Source organism: Cyanistes caeruleus, chromosome 5 (genome assembly GCF_971803275.1).
Source record: "Cyanistes caeruleus chromosome 5, bCyaCae1.hap1.1, whole genome shotgun sequence".
Lineage (NCBI taxonomy): Eukaryota > Metazoa > Chordata > Aves > Passeriformes > Paridae > Cyanistes > Cyanistes caeruleus.
The window spans coordinates 46205000-46222561 of NC_141705.1; the positions used below are offsets into that span (position 1 = coordinate 46205000).

The following is a 17562-nucleotide window of genomic DNA, read 5'->3' on the forward strand; positions in this document are numbered from 1 at the left end:
TGAGAGTACAGTAAGCAGCCAGCTGTAGAGAATGGCAAATTAAATTCAGAATAATATTACATTCTCTAATCCTCAGCTATTAAACATGATGCTCAGAACAAACAGGAGTGTTACAATTCCTGTTTTCACATTCATGCTTCAGCAGGGATAAAATCACTCCACCATGTCACTTCTATGCCAGAGAACAAGAAACACCAAGTAGTGGTGTTTTTTTTTGGAGAATCAGTGAGAAGCCAGAACAGGTTGCTCAAGATCTGAGACAATGCTCTGGAAAAAAAACCCAGATAATGTCATTCATGTGCAATCTGAAGCAAGCAATACACTGCAGGATTAGTTTGACATTGATGAAGGCTCTATGCAAAGAGAAAAATAACATTAACAAGAGAGTAGTGTTATTCTGAATTTAATTTGCCATGCTAGGTAGCTGCCTGTTTACTGTGTGCTTATATTGCCTTCTTTGTCTTTGTATGATTTAACTTCCACATGATCTTCAACACAAGAAACTGGGCTATAAACAAAAATACAGTTGGTACAAGTAATTTTTGGAGTCTCAAACATTTGGCCAAATATTAGCAGGAAAAAATTCAAGACACAACTCAGTATTCCATCCCATCAGTCCACGGTATTAGGTTTCATCATCATTAATTAAATCAGGTTACAAAAAACAGTACTTATGAATATTGGATTTGATTTCTTTTTTCATGAACAAAGGCATGACTGTTTTAGAGACTAGAAAATAATACAAAGTAGACTATACATATTGTTTTCCTCCCCTTTTCCAAAACTAGAAAGAATGAGAGTCAAGAAAGAACCTGACCTAGAGATTTGTTCCTGAAATTACTTTTTGAAGTATTAGATAAATTTGTCTGAGGATACTAGAGGTTTCCTTCAACTGTGTGTCTAAAGGAATGAAAATACAAAAAAAAAATAAAAATTAAAAATCAACAAAGTACTCATTTACTTGACCAAACAAGCAGCCTATTGAATTTAAACTAGAGTTGCACCAAATCTACCAGTAATTGTCATTTTGGATTGTCCTTACTTTCGATCTAGTCCAGTAGCATTCTCAAGTGCCAGCAGCCCATACCAGAGGCCTCAGAAGAAACTGCTTGCACTTTTTGTCTGAGGCAACAAGCTTGAAATACTCTATTCCTGCCCTCAATGCACACACACACACACACATATAAAGCTCCTTTCTCCTGCATTAAAATTAAGAAAACACATTCCATTTTAGCCTTCTCCAGGCATAAGCATTTCACCAAGTTCCCTCTCAGTCATAGTTCCATAAAAGATCATAACCAAAAAGAAAAAACCCAAAAACAAGAAACCACACCACTACCAAATTTCTTTGACTCCTCCTTAAAAAAAAGAAGATATTTCAGTCAAATAATAGCTCATCATATTCTAGAATAAAGTATTTTCTTGTCAGAGCCTCTTCTGAAAAATGTAGACATACACACACCATCAGTAAACTGATATTCCATTATCATGAGAGGTTAGTTGTAGCTGTTTGCACAGTCAGCTCCTTTTGTAATACTCTTAAGTCAATCAAGGGTCTGTCAGAAATACCAGATCTGAAGTTAGAACAAATATGCTTAAAATACATACCTGACAGGTGCTATTTTTATCTTGCTGCAGCAATTCTACATTCCTTTTTAAACAACAGGTTAGGATGTTATTTCGTAAAAAATGGAGAATGGGGAAAAGTGCACTAACTTCTATATAGGGAAATATTATATTTCTTTTGTTCATGACTGCTTTCTGCCTTTTCGATTGAAATTATTCCCATTTTGAACTTATGAATAATACAGCTTTGAAAAAAAAAAATTAAAAAAAAAAAATCTTCTTCATACAGGCTGTTTCAGACTACTATTTCAGCTTGATTTTCCTCTGTTTATCAAGGGAGTCTTTCAGATATATCAAAATGACACATTATTTGTGCCTCCACTCTGAAGGGAGCTCTGATATCTTGAAATTCAGAGTAAAAAAAAAAATTCAGTGATTTGTAAATAAAAAGAAAAAGCACCTGTTCTATGGAGAACTTCTCATTTTCAACAAAGAAACATGACAATGCTGACCTGGAGCTTCTGTGGCTTTCTATAACACCTAGAACAATGCAATTAATTCTGTGAGAGAAGGCATCCATGTCAGCAAATTTCCAATCTACACACAGTCAGATTGTTTATAAAAGGTTCATTTTGAAATCTAGTCTGTGGTCTTGAAGAAGATTCAAGTTTGTGTTTACCTCCCAGCCATAAATCTAACAAACTGGTTTTTTTTAAAAGAAAATCATAGGTCAAGATGGATGATTGTAGTATATCTTGGTTTCAGAACCTCTCCAGAGCAGTTGCTGATGCAAGCCCCTCTTTCTTGCAATAAACTCATAAGCTACTTGTTCATCCCTTTTCAGTTTAAAGGCAGTGGTCTCCTAAAACCTCTCACAACTTTCACTGGGGCACAGGCAGACTTCAAGACCAGCTTCAAGTGCATTCTTCAAATTCCCCCGGTGACATTGTTCCACACTCCAGTTTTATTGCTGCCCTCACCTTGTCAAAACTGAGCATGTGTAGAGATCCAATCATTGCAATAATCCAGCAGTATCTTCATCCATGATTTTACAGCTACCTGTCTGCAGATGCCCCAGCACCCTTGCCATGTACATGGCAGAATTGCAAGCAAAAGGACATTCTGGCACACAGTCACAAAATTCTCTAGGATATCACCTTTCTGTTGTTTCTCAGCCTTCTTTCTGTATTTTTTCTCATTTCTTTTCAGACTTCCTTTTGTCCCCACTGCTACATTCATCAGGTATTGTCCAAAGCTATAAAAAAAGATGAAAGGGATAGGCAAACACAGTGTCTTGTATAAAAACAATTTTTTATTTTCACATGAAAACAACTTCTATTTTACTTACTTCTTTGAAAAGGTATTGAGTTTGAAATGCCCTTTGTTTAGTCTCCTAGACATAGTCCAAGCATGAATAGTTTTGCTATTACAGACATTTTCATGTTACACATGAAAGAGTTTTCTCTCTTAATTCCCTCCCAGAGAAAAGTATGAGAATCTGATGATGGTGCAAGGAATATAAAGCCCACTGTGAGCAATGGCAAGGACTAAAATAGATGCACAGATGCCTTAAGTTTGGCTTAGTAAGTGCACACTGAAGCCAAGATTATGGCTTAATATGATAAGTACTAGCACCCACTAAAACTCTTAAGTAAAAATGAGGTTTACCTAGAATTCAGCTCACATTACATAGTTATTTCATTAGTCATCCAGTTTTGACACAGCCATTGTAGGTAATGTATAAAAAGAGATCTAACCTTTTTGGTGAAAAGCAGGATGAATTCAGAAAACAAAGTGCAAAATATATGAAAGGCGATACATAAACACCAGTTAAATCCTCCCCAAATTGTCCTACACAGATTATAATCAACACTGTTCATACTGATACTTGATCCAGTACTGCATTTCAGAAGACATTACACACATTATTATGGGTGACAAAATCAATCCCACAATGATTCCATTGTTAACAATTGACAATATAAAAAATTACATCTGCTAGCAAAGTATTTCTTCAGCCCTTTAATTAAACCAATCCTGGGTGATACAGTGCAAATGTCTTTATTGTGTAATTTGCCCTTTGTGTCAAATTCCTGCCAAAATTCCCCAGCACATTCAGTGTTTTCACATGAGTTACAGAAGCATGTCTGGATTATGTAACTCTTTGGTCTCAAGAACCGTGGAAAAAATAATGTATAACATGTTTTCTTGAAAGAACATGTCCTTGATATTAAATTTCACCTTTGATATACAGATAGCCCATGTGGCCAGAGATGAATTTCTGACTTTAGGACATGCTAATTCCACAAGCACTAGTCAAACCAAAAGGTTTAACGTTCACAAGTGAGCTCTCTCCAATGAACCGTGCACCACTTCCGTTTGATATACTGATGCATCACCTACAAGTCAGGTGGCATCACTTTTGAACTCCAGAACTAGATTTAGAGCTTTGAAACCTGAAATCAAATACTCTACAGGAAAAAAGTTAAAACAATTGTTCTCATTAACAAGAAACATGGTGTTTTTAATTGCAAACACCTTCAACAACTACCAACTATACTGTCTATCAGGAAAATAGAAGGCAAGTATTGTAACATTTCAGGTCCTGTTCAAACTTGGCTTGTCAGTAATGTGTCAGATGAACCTTAGTTTTGACACACAGAGAATCTCTTTTCCCTAAAAAAATCCTAAATTTCAAAAAAAAGCCCCTGCCAAAATAAAATAGCTTAGAAAGCTAAAACTATTTTCATTGCAATCAAAATTATTCATGGAAAAAGAAGAAAGATTGATATTTAACCACACATACTTGTAACACAGAAAGGAACACCAAGGCTAATTCTAAGCAGACAAGCTAATTTTGCACTGTTGAACATCTCACTTGACTCTTTACTATGGTTCCCATACTCTCAAATACCCATTTTACTGATCCTGGTCACTGCACACCAGAGACTTTTCACTGTGTTCACTTCCTGCCATGATTTTGTGTCAGAGGCTTTTTTGACACCTCTCACCAAGCTATGCCAGTCAAGATAAGCTCATCAGCATTCCAGCAGGCAAAATTTCATCCTACATTAGTGACAATGAGAAATGCTACTGTTTTAAAGCTGACAAACTAAACTTTGGTTTGTAGCTTTGAGTAATATTTCTCCCTCTGGAAAATGTCAATTCCCAATTTCCTAGCAAAACAAACAGTTCCTCCAGGCATAAATGTCCAAGAAAACAACACGGCTGTAATTTTCAGGAAAAACTGTGGCTCACAGTTCACACATACTTCTAAACATAATATCTGAACCTAGAACAACAAAAGTTCTCTTATTTACTTCAGGCATTAAAAAAAAAGCAGGCTCAGAATAGACTATTCATTATTATCATTAACAGGCAATTCTGAATTCATTGTTACTATTAATTCCAGATTTTTAAACATTGGGAAGCACACTCACAATTAACTTTCACTATGCTCATTAAACTTCACATTCAACATGCCCTGAGGACAAAATTTCCTCTTACTTAATATCAAAAGGTATTACATTACTGCAATAGTACTCTGCAATACAATGTAATATTTGCTGTGTAATATATTGACATATAAGAATGTGTGTTGTATTACACAGAACCACAGAATTTTCTGCACAGAGATTTCTGAAATTGAGGTATATAGACAGACACATCCAAGTAAATTCTAAGGCTGAGATTTTTCAATAAGATCATCTGATGTAGGTTAACATAATTATCTAGTGTCTCTCAGAGTTACTCATCTTTACCTGAGCTTCAGGACATTAAAGCTTCCTTTGCAATAACATCTGCAAAATGACAATACAATGTGTATTGTACCTCTCAAGAGTCCATAAACTGGGACTTCCATCTTGACTGACCTGAGAATACCTCTACCCAAGATATTGTACAAGCAGCTGTGTGACACCTCAAAGCACAAGCTGATGTCAGAAGAAAATCTGGATATTCAAATGAAGTTTTGATCCAACAGAAGTAGTTAAAACGGTTTTCCTATTATGCTGATTGCTTTCAAGAAGATTGTGATTCATGTTTGATACATGCCCCTAGCACATCATGTGATAAAATGAGAGAAAACAGAATGTTTTAATAAAACCATAAAATACCTTTAACCATGGAACCATTTCATGCTGTATTTTTCATTGGAAGAATACCATTCCTTCACATCCAAAATCACAAACATTAAAAAAAAAAATCCAGGCAACATTTTTCTTCTATTCTCTCTCCTACCCACCACCATCCAGTAAGACTCTACTACATCAGATAACGTATTCTGACCACCATCTAGCATCAACCTGCTTCCAGATCACCATTTTAAATTAATTTTACCTATTATTTATTGCATCTCCACCCTCACCCATTTTCAGCACAGATACTCAGACCTGGAGCCCTCACTTTTGAAGGTCATTTGAGAATCCATGCTTGACCTGGAGCAAAGGAGAAGCCTTTCTGACTCATCTGTGTACCTTCGTGCCCAGAGCTGGTCTCCTGCACCCAGTGTTCGAGGCTTCAGCGACAGTGTTTCAAATTGTACATAAGTCTCTTTTGCAAGTTCAGCTTCCTTTGCAGATTTTGGTTTCAAATGAAGTTTTAAAACTTTGTAGAGTAAGAAAAATATCAAAGGTAAAACAACCACGCAGCCTGCACTGCTGGCCACTATCAGAATAGAGAACTCAGAGTTGCTTTCATCATTTAACCCATCAGTGGAGAAAACAACACACTGCTCTTTGGTAGGTGGCACGCCTTTGGGTGAGACACATGCCATATATTGAGTACTAGGCTGCAAACCATCGATTGTGACTTTGTTTTTGTTAGAATCAGTGCTGAGAGGCAACATATCTTTCTCACCATACTTGGAGTATAACACAGTCACGGCGGAATTGCCGGTGGCATTGACAGTTTTCCAAGTTAAGGTCACTCTTTCATCAGTTTCGCTGATCACTCTTAGGTTCTTCACAGTGACATTTTGCTCAGCAGTACCAGCTGCGTTCAGTGAAGTATCCCCACCCTTCTTGCTTGGATCTCCAATCTGCTTTTTGTTTCCATTTGTCCCTGCCTTTGAAACTTTCTTTCCATCTAACATGAGTCTGGATTGCTTTTTGTCAGGCAATGCCATGCTGGTTGATCTTTCAGTGCTAACCAGAGCCGTAGTGGTCGGCGTGGTGGGAAGAGGTGTGGTTGTCCTCTCGGGTTCCTGCTTGGATTCCTCCTGAGTTGTATTCTGCCTCTCAGCCTCTGGCTTCCTCCCATATTTCTGTGGTGACACAGTTGTAGTAACTACACCAACCACTGTGACAGTCACAGCAGCTTCTGACATTCCTGCCAAGTTCTTGGCTTTACATCTGTATTCTCCTGCATCCTTGTACGAAATTCCTGTCAAGCTCATTATGGACCATCTGACACCCTCTCCAGGACTCTCTTGAATTACTGTGGGAAAATGCAAAGAGTAAAACATTATGCATAGGAAGTAAAGAGGAAATAAACATTATTAGACTACTTCCCTTTTTGCTAGAAGGAATGACTTGTATGAAAATTTTTAAAATTAAACACAAGCAGTCAAAAACCCACAACAACAACCACCAAACCAAATTTCCGAAACAAACTATGGAATTCCCAGCCATACTCTATTATTAAATACAAGTGCTCATCTTGGGTCAAAATGGAAATAAGTGTCTGTAGTAACTAGTTTGCAGTTTCACTAAGAAACACAAAACCACATAAAGTGACATCAAATGTCTTAAAGCTGCTATTGACTCTTAAATACAAGACCCGCTGACTTCCTGTGACATTTACCACGCTACCCACTTAAAATGCTATTGGAAATTACCTTTGTCCTAAGATATTTCAGTTCTCTTACCTTCGTCAGACCTATGATAACTGCTAACTCTTTGGCATTAGCAAGTAGCATTTTTTACCTTTAAGTAACTACGTAAATATCTATCCAGCAGCTAGAATGATGTCAGACAATTATAGCCTTGCATCATTTGCACACAGAAAACATGAATTTGGGAAATTTTTTGTTTACAATGCTGAATTTTAAGCCATTCAATTATGGCCTGACTGGTTTTTTTAACACAAATATTTTCGAACACAGGTTCCAGCAAAAAATTCTCCTTTCTATTTTCTAGCTTCTGAGTTAGGGGTCCAGATAACCCAAACTCCATTTCCCTTTATCCTTCCCCCACTTCAACCTTTTCTCCCTTCCACACACATTGTTCTTGTAACACACCACATCCTGAATCAAAACAGTCTGCTGGACCTGTTAAGACTGAGAACTAGACAGAGAATTTCATAACAGCTGCTGCACAGATACGATTGCCAGCTCGACACAATACATGGCCCATTGTTACTCATTGCCATGATCTCAAAGCACGAGCAACCCAACAATTTTTGGTTCTCCCATTTCCTATAAAAGAGCAGTTATACCTGTATAGTTCACTGGAATATTGTCTGACCTATTCCAAGTGAGCTGTGGTGTTGGGTACCCCGTGGCGTCACAGCGTAGCAGGACATTGCTGCCCAGCGGGGAGGTGATCTTCGTTGCAGAGGTCATCACAGATGGTTTAAGACACTGCTCTAACTCAGCTCTCTGGAACAAGATTCCTGCCAGGCTCTCAGGTCCACTACATGAAATCAATGGATCAAGAAGTACAACGGAGGTGTCCACAATTTTGGAAAATTCAATTAGCTTTGAAATGCGACAGTCACAAAACCATGGGTTGTCCTGAAAACCTGAGGCAAGGAGGGAAGCAGGAAAAAAGAAATGTTATCAGTCAGTATATGAATATTGTGATTACAGTATGACACATGACTACTCCCAAATACAATCAAGGATTGGACCTGTTCTGGGTTAATCTTTTCTCTTTCAACTTGTGTTTTTTCTTCAGCTGCTTGGTGGGGGAATATTTTCAGAGGTTAGGGAGAACAGTACGAATGTTTATTAAGCTAAACTTCTTTTTCACAGAAGTTTACAGGAGCATAGTGATGTGCTGGCATTACTTGTGCTTAACTTTGCTATTTATCTACCACATTTAGAACCTCTTTGAAAATATGTCTTAAGACTGATGATACATTTTCACCTGCCTGTGCCTCCTGGAAAGACAGCTTCTTAGGGCTATTGCTTAGTGTCACTCTCCTCTGCTCTTAGTCCTTCTTTGGGCTCTTACAGCTTGACCTTCCCTGACCCTTTTTTCAATGCTTGAGGAGAATACGGTGATTTAAGGGTTTAGAGCTTACACCAACATCCCTGCCCCTTGAAAAAAAGGGATAAAGGCTAAGGAGAAAGCGCTTTAGGCCAACAGAATTTTTATCTGGCTCTGAACTACACCAATACTGTTAGAAGTTGGCTTCACTACAGCCTCTGAAATATATTCAAGAAGAATAGCAAAAGAATAGAAAATAGGAAGGACCACAAAACACTGTAATGACTACAATATTTTTAGGATGGCACACAAGAACCCTGTCTCTCCTCTGTCAGAGCCAGGAACATTTGCTTCTTGGTTCCAGTTTATGAATAAGAAGCTTTTCCCTCTTTGTGAGCTTATGATGTTGGAAGAGAATAGCCATTTCTGAGAAATATCAGTCTAAATCCTCAGCTGGTATTGACTGCTCCACTATGTCGACCTTCATAGAGCAACAGTGGCTTCACCAGCTAAAATACAACACAGCATATCACTCAGGAGTTCAAGTATTTTCTTGCTGGACTTATATTTTTTAATATGTCTTTCTAATTTTTTCTGAGTACTACTAATAAACAAAACTTATGATCTGAAATAAGGGATGGTATGCAAGGACCCTATGCTACTGAATTTACTGATCAGTACAACAAACAAGTCATATAAGTCAAACCAGTATTGAAAGAAAAAAAGAGCCCTGAACACCTGCAAATATTTTTCAGAGTGTATCGTTAAGAATTATCAAAACAGCTATTGGAAAAATGATGGGTTGTTCTGGAATAAAAACCTGCAGATGAAAGAATATATGAGTAATTAACTACTTTTTCCTTTTATAACCAGACCAAGATTAGGTTATTTTAAGCGCAATGGTAGCGATTGGTTAAAACTGTGGTAAACCCCAATTAATCCCTGCTCTTTAAAACAAGACTTGACCTGAAGAGATTCCATGACTTTGACATCACAATCCAATTTCACCCCTTCCAGACAGAAGAGATTTTACATCTATTGACTACTTATTGTTTGCAGGAACAGAGAAAGGGAAGTCAAAGGAAAGTGTATCAGCAACTGATTTTCCTCAAAAAAAAGCTCCAAAACTTAAAAAATTTTCCTGTGAACTTCACACGTATATTCATAAGGAGAAAAGAGACTTATCCAAGAGTTTTCTATATCTAGACACATCAACTGCTTGTGCTTATAAAAATTCTGCTCAGTCAAGCACATATATGTAGCTATTTGTCCTCATCTTTTCAGTTAGTGAAGCTCTGTCGTCAGAGACAATACTCCTGTAATTTTCTTTTTCTTCTCACTTTCTTGCAATTTTCCTCACTATGCTAAGAAATTTACTGCAGGAAAGGAAGGGGTTTATTATTGTTTTTAAGCTACTTGAAGCACTCGGAAGTCTTTGAAATAGAACCAAAAAAGTTACATTAGAAAATACCTTTAAGACCATCAAGTCCAACTGCTAACCCAGCACCACCAAGTGCAGCACTAAACCATGACCCTGAGTGCCACATTCACATGTCCTTTAAGTACCTCCAGGAATGGTGACTCCACCACTTCCCTGAGCCCCCTTTTACTGAAGGAACTTTTCCTAATATATGTAGCTACACAACTTTCATATTCTCCCAGTGCCCTGAAGAAAAGCCAAAGTTATTATAATAATACGTATCAGAAACTGACAAAATAAAAGGAATGATGAAGTAACAACGAACAATCCTTAGATTGGATGTTTTGTCCAGCCTGGGACACAGGTTTGACAGCCTGAATTTAGAGCTAAGGAAGAGTAATGTCAGTCAGACACCTCATCTTTCCTATCCATCATGCTTCCTGATGAAACTCCTAAAGATGCAGAACTTATATAAATATATATAATAGACACAGCTCCTTGCCCCCGCAGCACAGCCCCTCTGTTTATCTGTGTCTTGCCAATATCTGACAGTATTCACGTTATTTCTAGCCATTGTAAATCACCAAGTTATGTGAATTCCAAAAATGAAAAGATGAAAGCACTATTGAGTTGGAAACAAGATAAAACACTGCATTTCATTATAATTCAGTTAGTGTTGAAGAGAACAGAAATATGAATGTAAACCTAGTTTCCAAACTACAAGGGGCATTTTGAACTTTAGCAGCTTGTGCTGACAGGATGTTAGAAGTGAGAACAAACATGTGAAAGAATAAAGAAAAGGTTAAAAAGGGGGGGAAATAAGAAAATGGAAAATATTAGGGATCTTTTATATAAGAAATAATTTCTTAAGAAGCAAAAATGAAAATAATGATAAATCCCTGATGACACATGTATCTGAGGAAAGGGAATGTCTCTATAAACCCTGGGTTTTTTTGTAGAAATATCAAGGCAGCTTGTTGATCTGAGAAAGAAATACTAGCCAAGGCAAAACAAACATTGATAAATATTTATGCATTGCAATATACCAATGCAGTGTTATTTTAATATTAAAATTCTCCAAAACCCTTTATTCTAGATTTACCATATTTTATAATTACTCTCACACATTTATATGTATGCTTGCACATACAATGGCAAACTTATGTATATGTGTGTCTGTGCATGCACATTTTTGTAGTCTTCTCAGTAAGCAGGGTTCCCCTGGGCTGTGTCAATATGGACTTTAGCTATGAGTAAAACTTCATTTGTAAATCAGTAACCAGACTCAGACCATAATTTGTGTAACACACTTATTTTCAGTCGCTGCAAAATAGCAAGATGTAAAATATTCAAGTTTTGGGCTGATAGACATATTCACCACACCTTGGGCCAGCATACCCCAGGTTCTTTCCAACTGAACTTACACATTTTAATCCATGGTTCTAAACAGTAAATTCCATATCCAACACTGTGTCGCAGCATTTTCACCACATGGCAGCTGCTAATGGAGTAGTTTCAGGAAAAGCAACATCTACCCCGTGGCTTAGCATAACAGGTAGGAGCCTCATAGACCTGCAGTATTCCAAATTTTTGGCACCTCTGCATGCAACAGAGGCAAGATCTCACATAACTGCTACTCTGTCAAATATTGGACTCCTCTCTTCCTCTCAGTGACTCACTAGAGTCCACCATATGGAAAATGCTACTGCCATCATTCCTGCCAGAAATGTAATTCTCTGCACAGCAGCCAGTGCTGAAATTTAGCTGTGATTTGGATCAAAGTATCAGGCTATGGCTCCAGAGTTAACCAAGAGGGCCAGATGAATTCACACGCTGATCCCCCAATCATTTGCACTGTTTAATTTTCAGCTCACCCCACAGCTTTGTTTTGAGCTGTTCCAAAGGGCACTTCCCAAGACATGGGTCCAGGGACAGTCAGCACTCCAGGGGTTGCTTCCTGAAAGGTTTATAGATTAGACCACACCAAGGATGACTCTCTCTATCCTGTCATTTTCCCTGAAGCAAGCACAGCAGGTTTTGTACCTTTCAACTATTCCGCGTGTCTGTCAGCCCTTCAGGCATACAATATACCCCTGCTATTTCAGATTCCAAAAGCACAGATGAATGACTTCCAATGTCATTCTCACATAACTTCAGGCAGGTTAGACTGAAGAATAACCACCCCCATTCCCAGAATTACATTTGAGAGTCACTGTAGCATCCTGTAGAGCCCACAGAGAACCAAGGGCTAAATCTTACAAAGTGTGGAACAGACACTCTCTTTAAAGAGAGCTGGCCCTAAACTATGTGGATGAGAGTCAGAGTGAGCCACTTGGCCAGAGGGCCAGGAATCCTTCCCTAACCCTCTTTCATTTAGCATAGTGCACACACAGAGGAACTTCATACAGTGAGAGGTAGTTAAAAAACTCAAACCTCTTAGTACAGAGATGACAAACTGGAATTGCTCAAACAAGACACCAATGATAAAACTGCCTCCTGGTTTTAAAAAATACATTTGCACAAACATATGAGTTTAGGGCCTTGCTGGTTTTGATCTTGTTAATTACATACACGTGACAATCTTGTTTTACCAGAACCAGGAGTGAAGACAACTCAAGTCATAATTGATTACACTAATTAGAATCTGACTGCTGTTTTCCTGACTAGACAAAACCTGAGTTTTGTCTGGGTTCCAGCTTCCAGCAGAGTTCTGGCTGCAGTGAGGGTTCCATGTAGGTACACAGGTCAGGCTGGATGCTCCCACAGAGAGTGGCTGGAGCACATAGGACACTCCTGAGCATCAAAGCGTGCAACTGTGAGCATCATATTTTAAGAGAAATATCTTTTAAACCTAAAGGTGTCCAAAGGGAACAGTAACTATGGCAGAAAATGAAAAGAAAATAAAAATACACACACAGCAAAAAAAAAAAAAAAGCCAAACCAAACCAAAAACAAGCAAATGAAAAAAACAAACCAAACCAAACAACCCACAAAAGCCTTCACATTATATTAGAAGCTGGTGAAAGAAATGGTGTGGTTAGTTAGGACAGCAAACAGGGAAGGAAAACCTAGACAAGAGGTAATCAGCTTAGCTTGCAGTAAGGGAGATTGAGGTTAGGTATTAGGAGAAACTTTCTCACTACCCTGATAGATAAGCACTGGAGGAAGTTATCATGGAAGGCTCTGGGGTGGTCTGGCCACAGCAGCACTGACTTTACTGGAATGGCTCAGCTCCTGTGGACCTGTATCCCAGTAGGCTAGGTCCTTCCTGACCACATATCTCTGTCACACCTATCTGTAGCTCAGAAGAGGAGGAGGAGAATATCTATGGGATGCACTTCCTTCTCAGGCTCCAGCAAGCCCAGTACAGAAAGGAGGTCTGTCAGAAAGGAAGCACTAAACTCAGTGGAGTCTAAATAAACTTGTCAAAATACCTTATGACATAAAGAGCATTGCACTTTCTAATCTCCAGAGGAAGGGGATGTTTCCTTACCCACTATAGAGTTTCTTATGTAGCAAGTAACGTCTGTCTGCATTGGGATACACTCATCAGAAAACTATGATGTCAATGGAAGATAAAATACAGCTAATTCATTCACAGCTTATCCAAGGTAAATTTACTCAATGTAACACAAGGAAAAGTACTACCTGGCATTTTGTATTCTCAGTTGCAAATCTATAATGGCTGCACAGAGTCTCCCTTAGCACCTAACAGTAATAAAAAGAGAAGCAAAATTCTGTCTAAACCCAGTGTGTTCCTCTCTGGAGTCCTGTGTTAAAAACCAGCTGTAGTTCACAACAGAGAATGGTCCAAAGGTCACAACACAAGCCTTCAAAGAACTCAATGCCTGCACCAGAGGGTTTGCTGGGGCTACAGGAGGCTGGAAAAGTGCCTGCACCAAGGAAGCCTGCAGATAATTCCCAGAGTTAAGGGGAGAGAAGAGTGTGTGAGGGTGTGAGATTTTTTCTGGTGTTTTTTCATGTTGGGGGTTATTTTGTTTTCCTTAGTTCCTTTTGTTTTGTCTGAAGTGGTGAGGGCTATATAAGACAAGGAAACCACTTAGCCTCTGGGACTCCCACATGAGATCATGAGGATTAGAACTAGCACAATCAGCTCCTGTAGTCTTCAGTGTGAGGACAGGGAAAGGAGTACTGAGATGGACTCACTTTTACAGCTTTTAATTTTTTTCTTTTTTTTTTTTTTAAATTCTGAATAAATGAAAACCCTTTAATGATGCAAGCCTACAGTTGCCATACTTACGAAGTCATGCAGCCTACCTGCATCTATTTAGTTACTTATATAAAATATGATCCGAATGAGTGTTTCAAGCTGCAGCTTCTGCTGTGAAACAAAGCAGCTGAACAAATGGACACTGAATACTGTGGCTTTAGATGAAGAAATTGGAAATATTGGGCAGTACAATGCAGGACAGATCTTTACCAGTGCTTACAGAATTACGGCTGTAGAGACAGCCAGCTGGTTTTCCTTCCTTCCACCTGCTGCACTACAAACACATCAAAATATGTACTTACATGTAAACAGTGATAGAAAAGAACAGTATTGCTAGAACTGTTCCAGCTCAAGACTGAAGAAGAGAAAGGGGTTACCCTGGCAAGACTAGGAAGTGGAGATAAAGTGTCAGATAAAGCACAATGCCACAAACAGAACTGATGCAATTGCACACTAGAGAAGGGGATCAATTCATGAAAAAAAAAAACCAGTCTAACCAAATTATTCTTAAATACTTACCTTAAACACCATAAAAAGTACTGTGAATATATAGGGACCAGACTCCTATTCTCTCTCATATTCAATATGTAAATTGTGAAAAACTTCAGGATAACCAGTCAGCTTTAGAGTAATGCAAGGTCTACAGTGGTCCCAGGAGCTGCCCTATTTTGAGCCACCAACACTGTCTGCAGCACTGTGTCACAGGACAGGCTTTATATGAGCATCAGCTCTAGCTGCTTGCTTGGCTTGGGAGCTTCTGGAAAAAGCAGTTGCAAATGGACATGCTTACAGTTGCAAACACATACAGAGATGAGGGAAATGTCACCAGAAACGCAATGTAAGTCCTGTATTTATACGGCTATTGAATGGTCTATATTCCTGAAAACTGGATTCCCATAGCTTTTGCTTCATTTTTATAGCTTTGAGGTAACAACACACATGGAGATCATTGTATTCATTTTATGGTTTTCTGCTATCAGTAGAAAATAAGTCAATGACCACAGAGCAAACCACCAGAGTGACCTGAGTAAAACCCCCTTTCCTGAATCCTAGGCTGGTCCCCTAACTGCTCTCACTTGCAATTTAATGTTTAGGTATATTTTAGTAAGGAACGAGACGGGCTATTCAACATACCCAAGATTACTCTCTGTGTCACCAGAATATCTGTATTCTTGGACACGATAGCTCCTGAGAAGGGAGGCCAAATGTCCATGAGATCTGATGGCAAGGTGGTCAGCTTGTTGCTGGACAGGTCCAGGTAGGTGAGGTTTCTCAGGTAGCGGCCAGCATCAGCGGGAATGCTGGTCACTTTGTTGTTGTGAAGATCAAGAGTCCGTAAGTTGGGCATCTCTGCCAGGGATTCCCAAGGGAAAGTTGAAAGCAGATTACCATCCAGCCTCAGCTCATGCAGTTGTTTCAAGTTATAAAAGCTGCTGATATCAATGTTGGCTACACAGTTGTAAGTGACCCACAGGTATTTGAGATCTACCAGGTAGTAAAAGGCTTCAGTCGGAATCCTTCGTATGACAGTTTTCTCTATACGAAGTTTTACAGTATCCACAGGAACATTCACAGGGATCTCATACATGTCAGGGTCATTACAGAGTACAGACCTAGCAAGGGGGGGGGGAAAAAAAGGAAAAAAAAAAAAAAAAAAAGGGAAAGATTCATATTTGCATTTATTTTTCAGAAATCTGAATTTCAAATTTAAATGCAAATGTTGTAACTTTCTGCAACACTACCACCAGAACAAAGAACACAGAAATCAAAAACAGTCCTCTGCATTTGAAAGCTGAAGAAACTCCACGAACATGGTGTCTAAAGACAAAAAGAATACAAACCAGAACTGATCTTTTCACATGAAACCTAGATTTGCTTTATTCTAAAGTATGTAAGCACCACCCTCTGTCCACCCCTCACTCTACTGACAACTGAAAGACAGATGCCATTGCACAAGGAACAATACATGCATGTATCTCAAGTGGGAACTGCATGCCCCCCACTAAAATTATTAAAATTCAGAATTAAGATTAATAATCTCTAATTTTTCTGTATGATGAAGATTCAAAGTATTTTCTGTACTTACCTTTCAGAACAGACTGAAAATTGAAAATATACCAAAGAAAATTCAGTAAAGAAGAGCTTTCTAGCCCTCTTTTTGATGTCTATGCACAAATTACTTGCTTTATAGAGATGAAAAGAACCTTCTGCTCACAATGATTTCAGTGAAATGGGATTTCTCAGCATTTTCAGCTATTTGATTTCAGGAAACGATTTCTTTGGAGTATATTGTTTGTACATACTAGCTTGAAGATTTCCCTGCATTTTAAGTCTATCCTTAAATTTTTCCCCCCTTTTCTCTAGATTATTCCTCTATTTTACTTTTTCCTTATGCAGCTTTATACCAGATAGGCTGTGACAATAAATAGCAATGACAAAGAGTATATCCTAAAATTGACACGACAATACCAGGTCACCACATTTCAAATTAACCTCCTTATTATCAAAAATTACATGATTTACTGCAGATTAAAAAAAGAAATAGGAAACTATTGTATTTATTTAAACCGGAATCACCTTCTGCTAGTTAAGTAGTTTGTAGAAATAGAAAGGTTATTGCAATAGTAGGAATGTCATGGAGCAGAAACAAATTGCCTCCTACAATAAATGAAGATTTAGAGTAGCTATTTGCTAAGTACAAAGCCATAATCACCATCTGCTCCTGCTCAGGAATGCTGCAAGTCATAGAACGCTAATGTAAAATATGCCTTCACTGTAACTATGCTAGAAATAATTTGCAGTGTCTGACAATGTTTCCTCCAATTTCTTCAACCCTTCTCCTCATAGATTGTCCTATGTAATAAATAATAAAATATATACCTTGTTCCAGTGCCATCACTTCTGCCATGGTAAACGCAAGTGCATTGTGAAGGACAAAAGCCATGAACTTCTTCAAAAAAACTCATTAGGAGGTAGAAGCAAATAAACAGATACATGGCTTCCTCCCAGAAGAACTGACATGAAGAAATGTGAAAGCTTTATTCCTAGGCACTCATGCAGTGTGCTACAAATGTGAATGTAGCCATCCATTTAGTAACAGGAGATTACAACAGATTAGCCGAGATCCGTAGTTGCTTAACCTTCAAATGTATCCTGAACAGCATCAGTTAAACCAGCTCGTTCTATATACTCTG

The 17562-nt window shown here is 38.3% G+C and overlaps 1 protein-coding gene across 1 annotated transcript; it reads right to left on the minus strand.

The window, feature by feature from the left end:
* Positions 1 to 2860: 2860 nt before the first annotated feature.
* On the minus strand, positions 2861 to 17512 carry LRIT3 (leucine rich repeat, Ig-like and transmembrane domains 3). Its single transcript, XM_023925734.2, has 4 exons — positions 17249 to 17512; positions 15503 to 15981; positions 8002 to 8307; positions 2861 to 7002 (listed from the first exon to the last, which is right to left on the minus strand). Exons 1-4 carry the CDS (start codon positions 17362 to 17364, stop codon positions 5939 to 5941), a joined length of 1965 nt encoding a protein of 654 aa, XP_023781502.2. The 5' UTR covers positions 17365 to 17512; the 3' UTR covers positions 2861 to 5938.
* Between the last annotated feature and the right edge of the window lie 50 nt (positions 17513 to 17562).

What these genes read in the sequence shown, in the direction of transcription:
- LRIT3 (XM_023925734.2), bottom strand. Translation starts at nt 17,364, where the DNA reads ATGTATCTGTTTATTTGCTTCTACCTCCTAATGAGTTTTTTTGAAGAA. An exon ending in AGTGATGGCACTGGAACAAG is followed by an intron (nt 15,982 to 17,248) that starts GTATATATTTTA and finishes CCCCCTTGCTAG; the next exon opens with GTCTGTACTCTGTAATGACC. An exon ending in TATTCCAGTGAACTATACAG is followed by an intron (nt 7,003 to 8,001) that starts GTATAACTGCTC and finishes ATTTTCCCACAG; the next exon opens with TAATTCAAGAGAGTCCTGGA.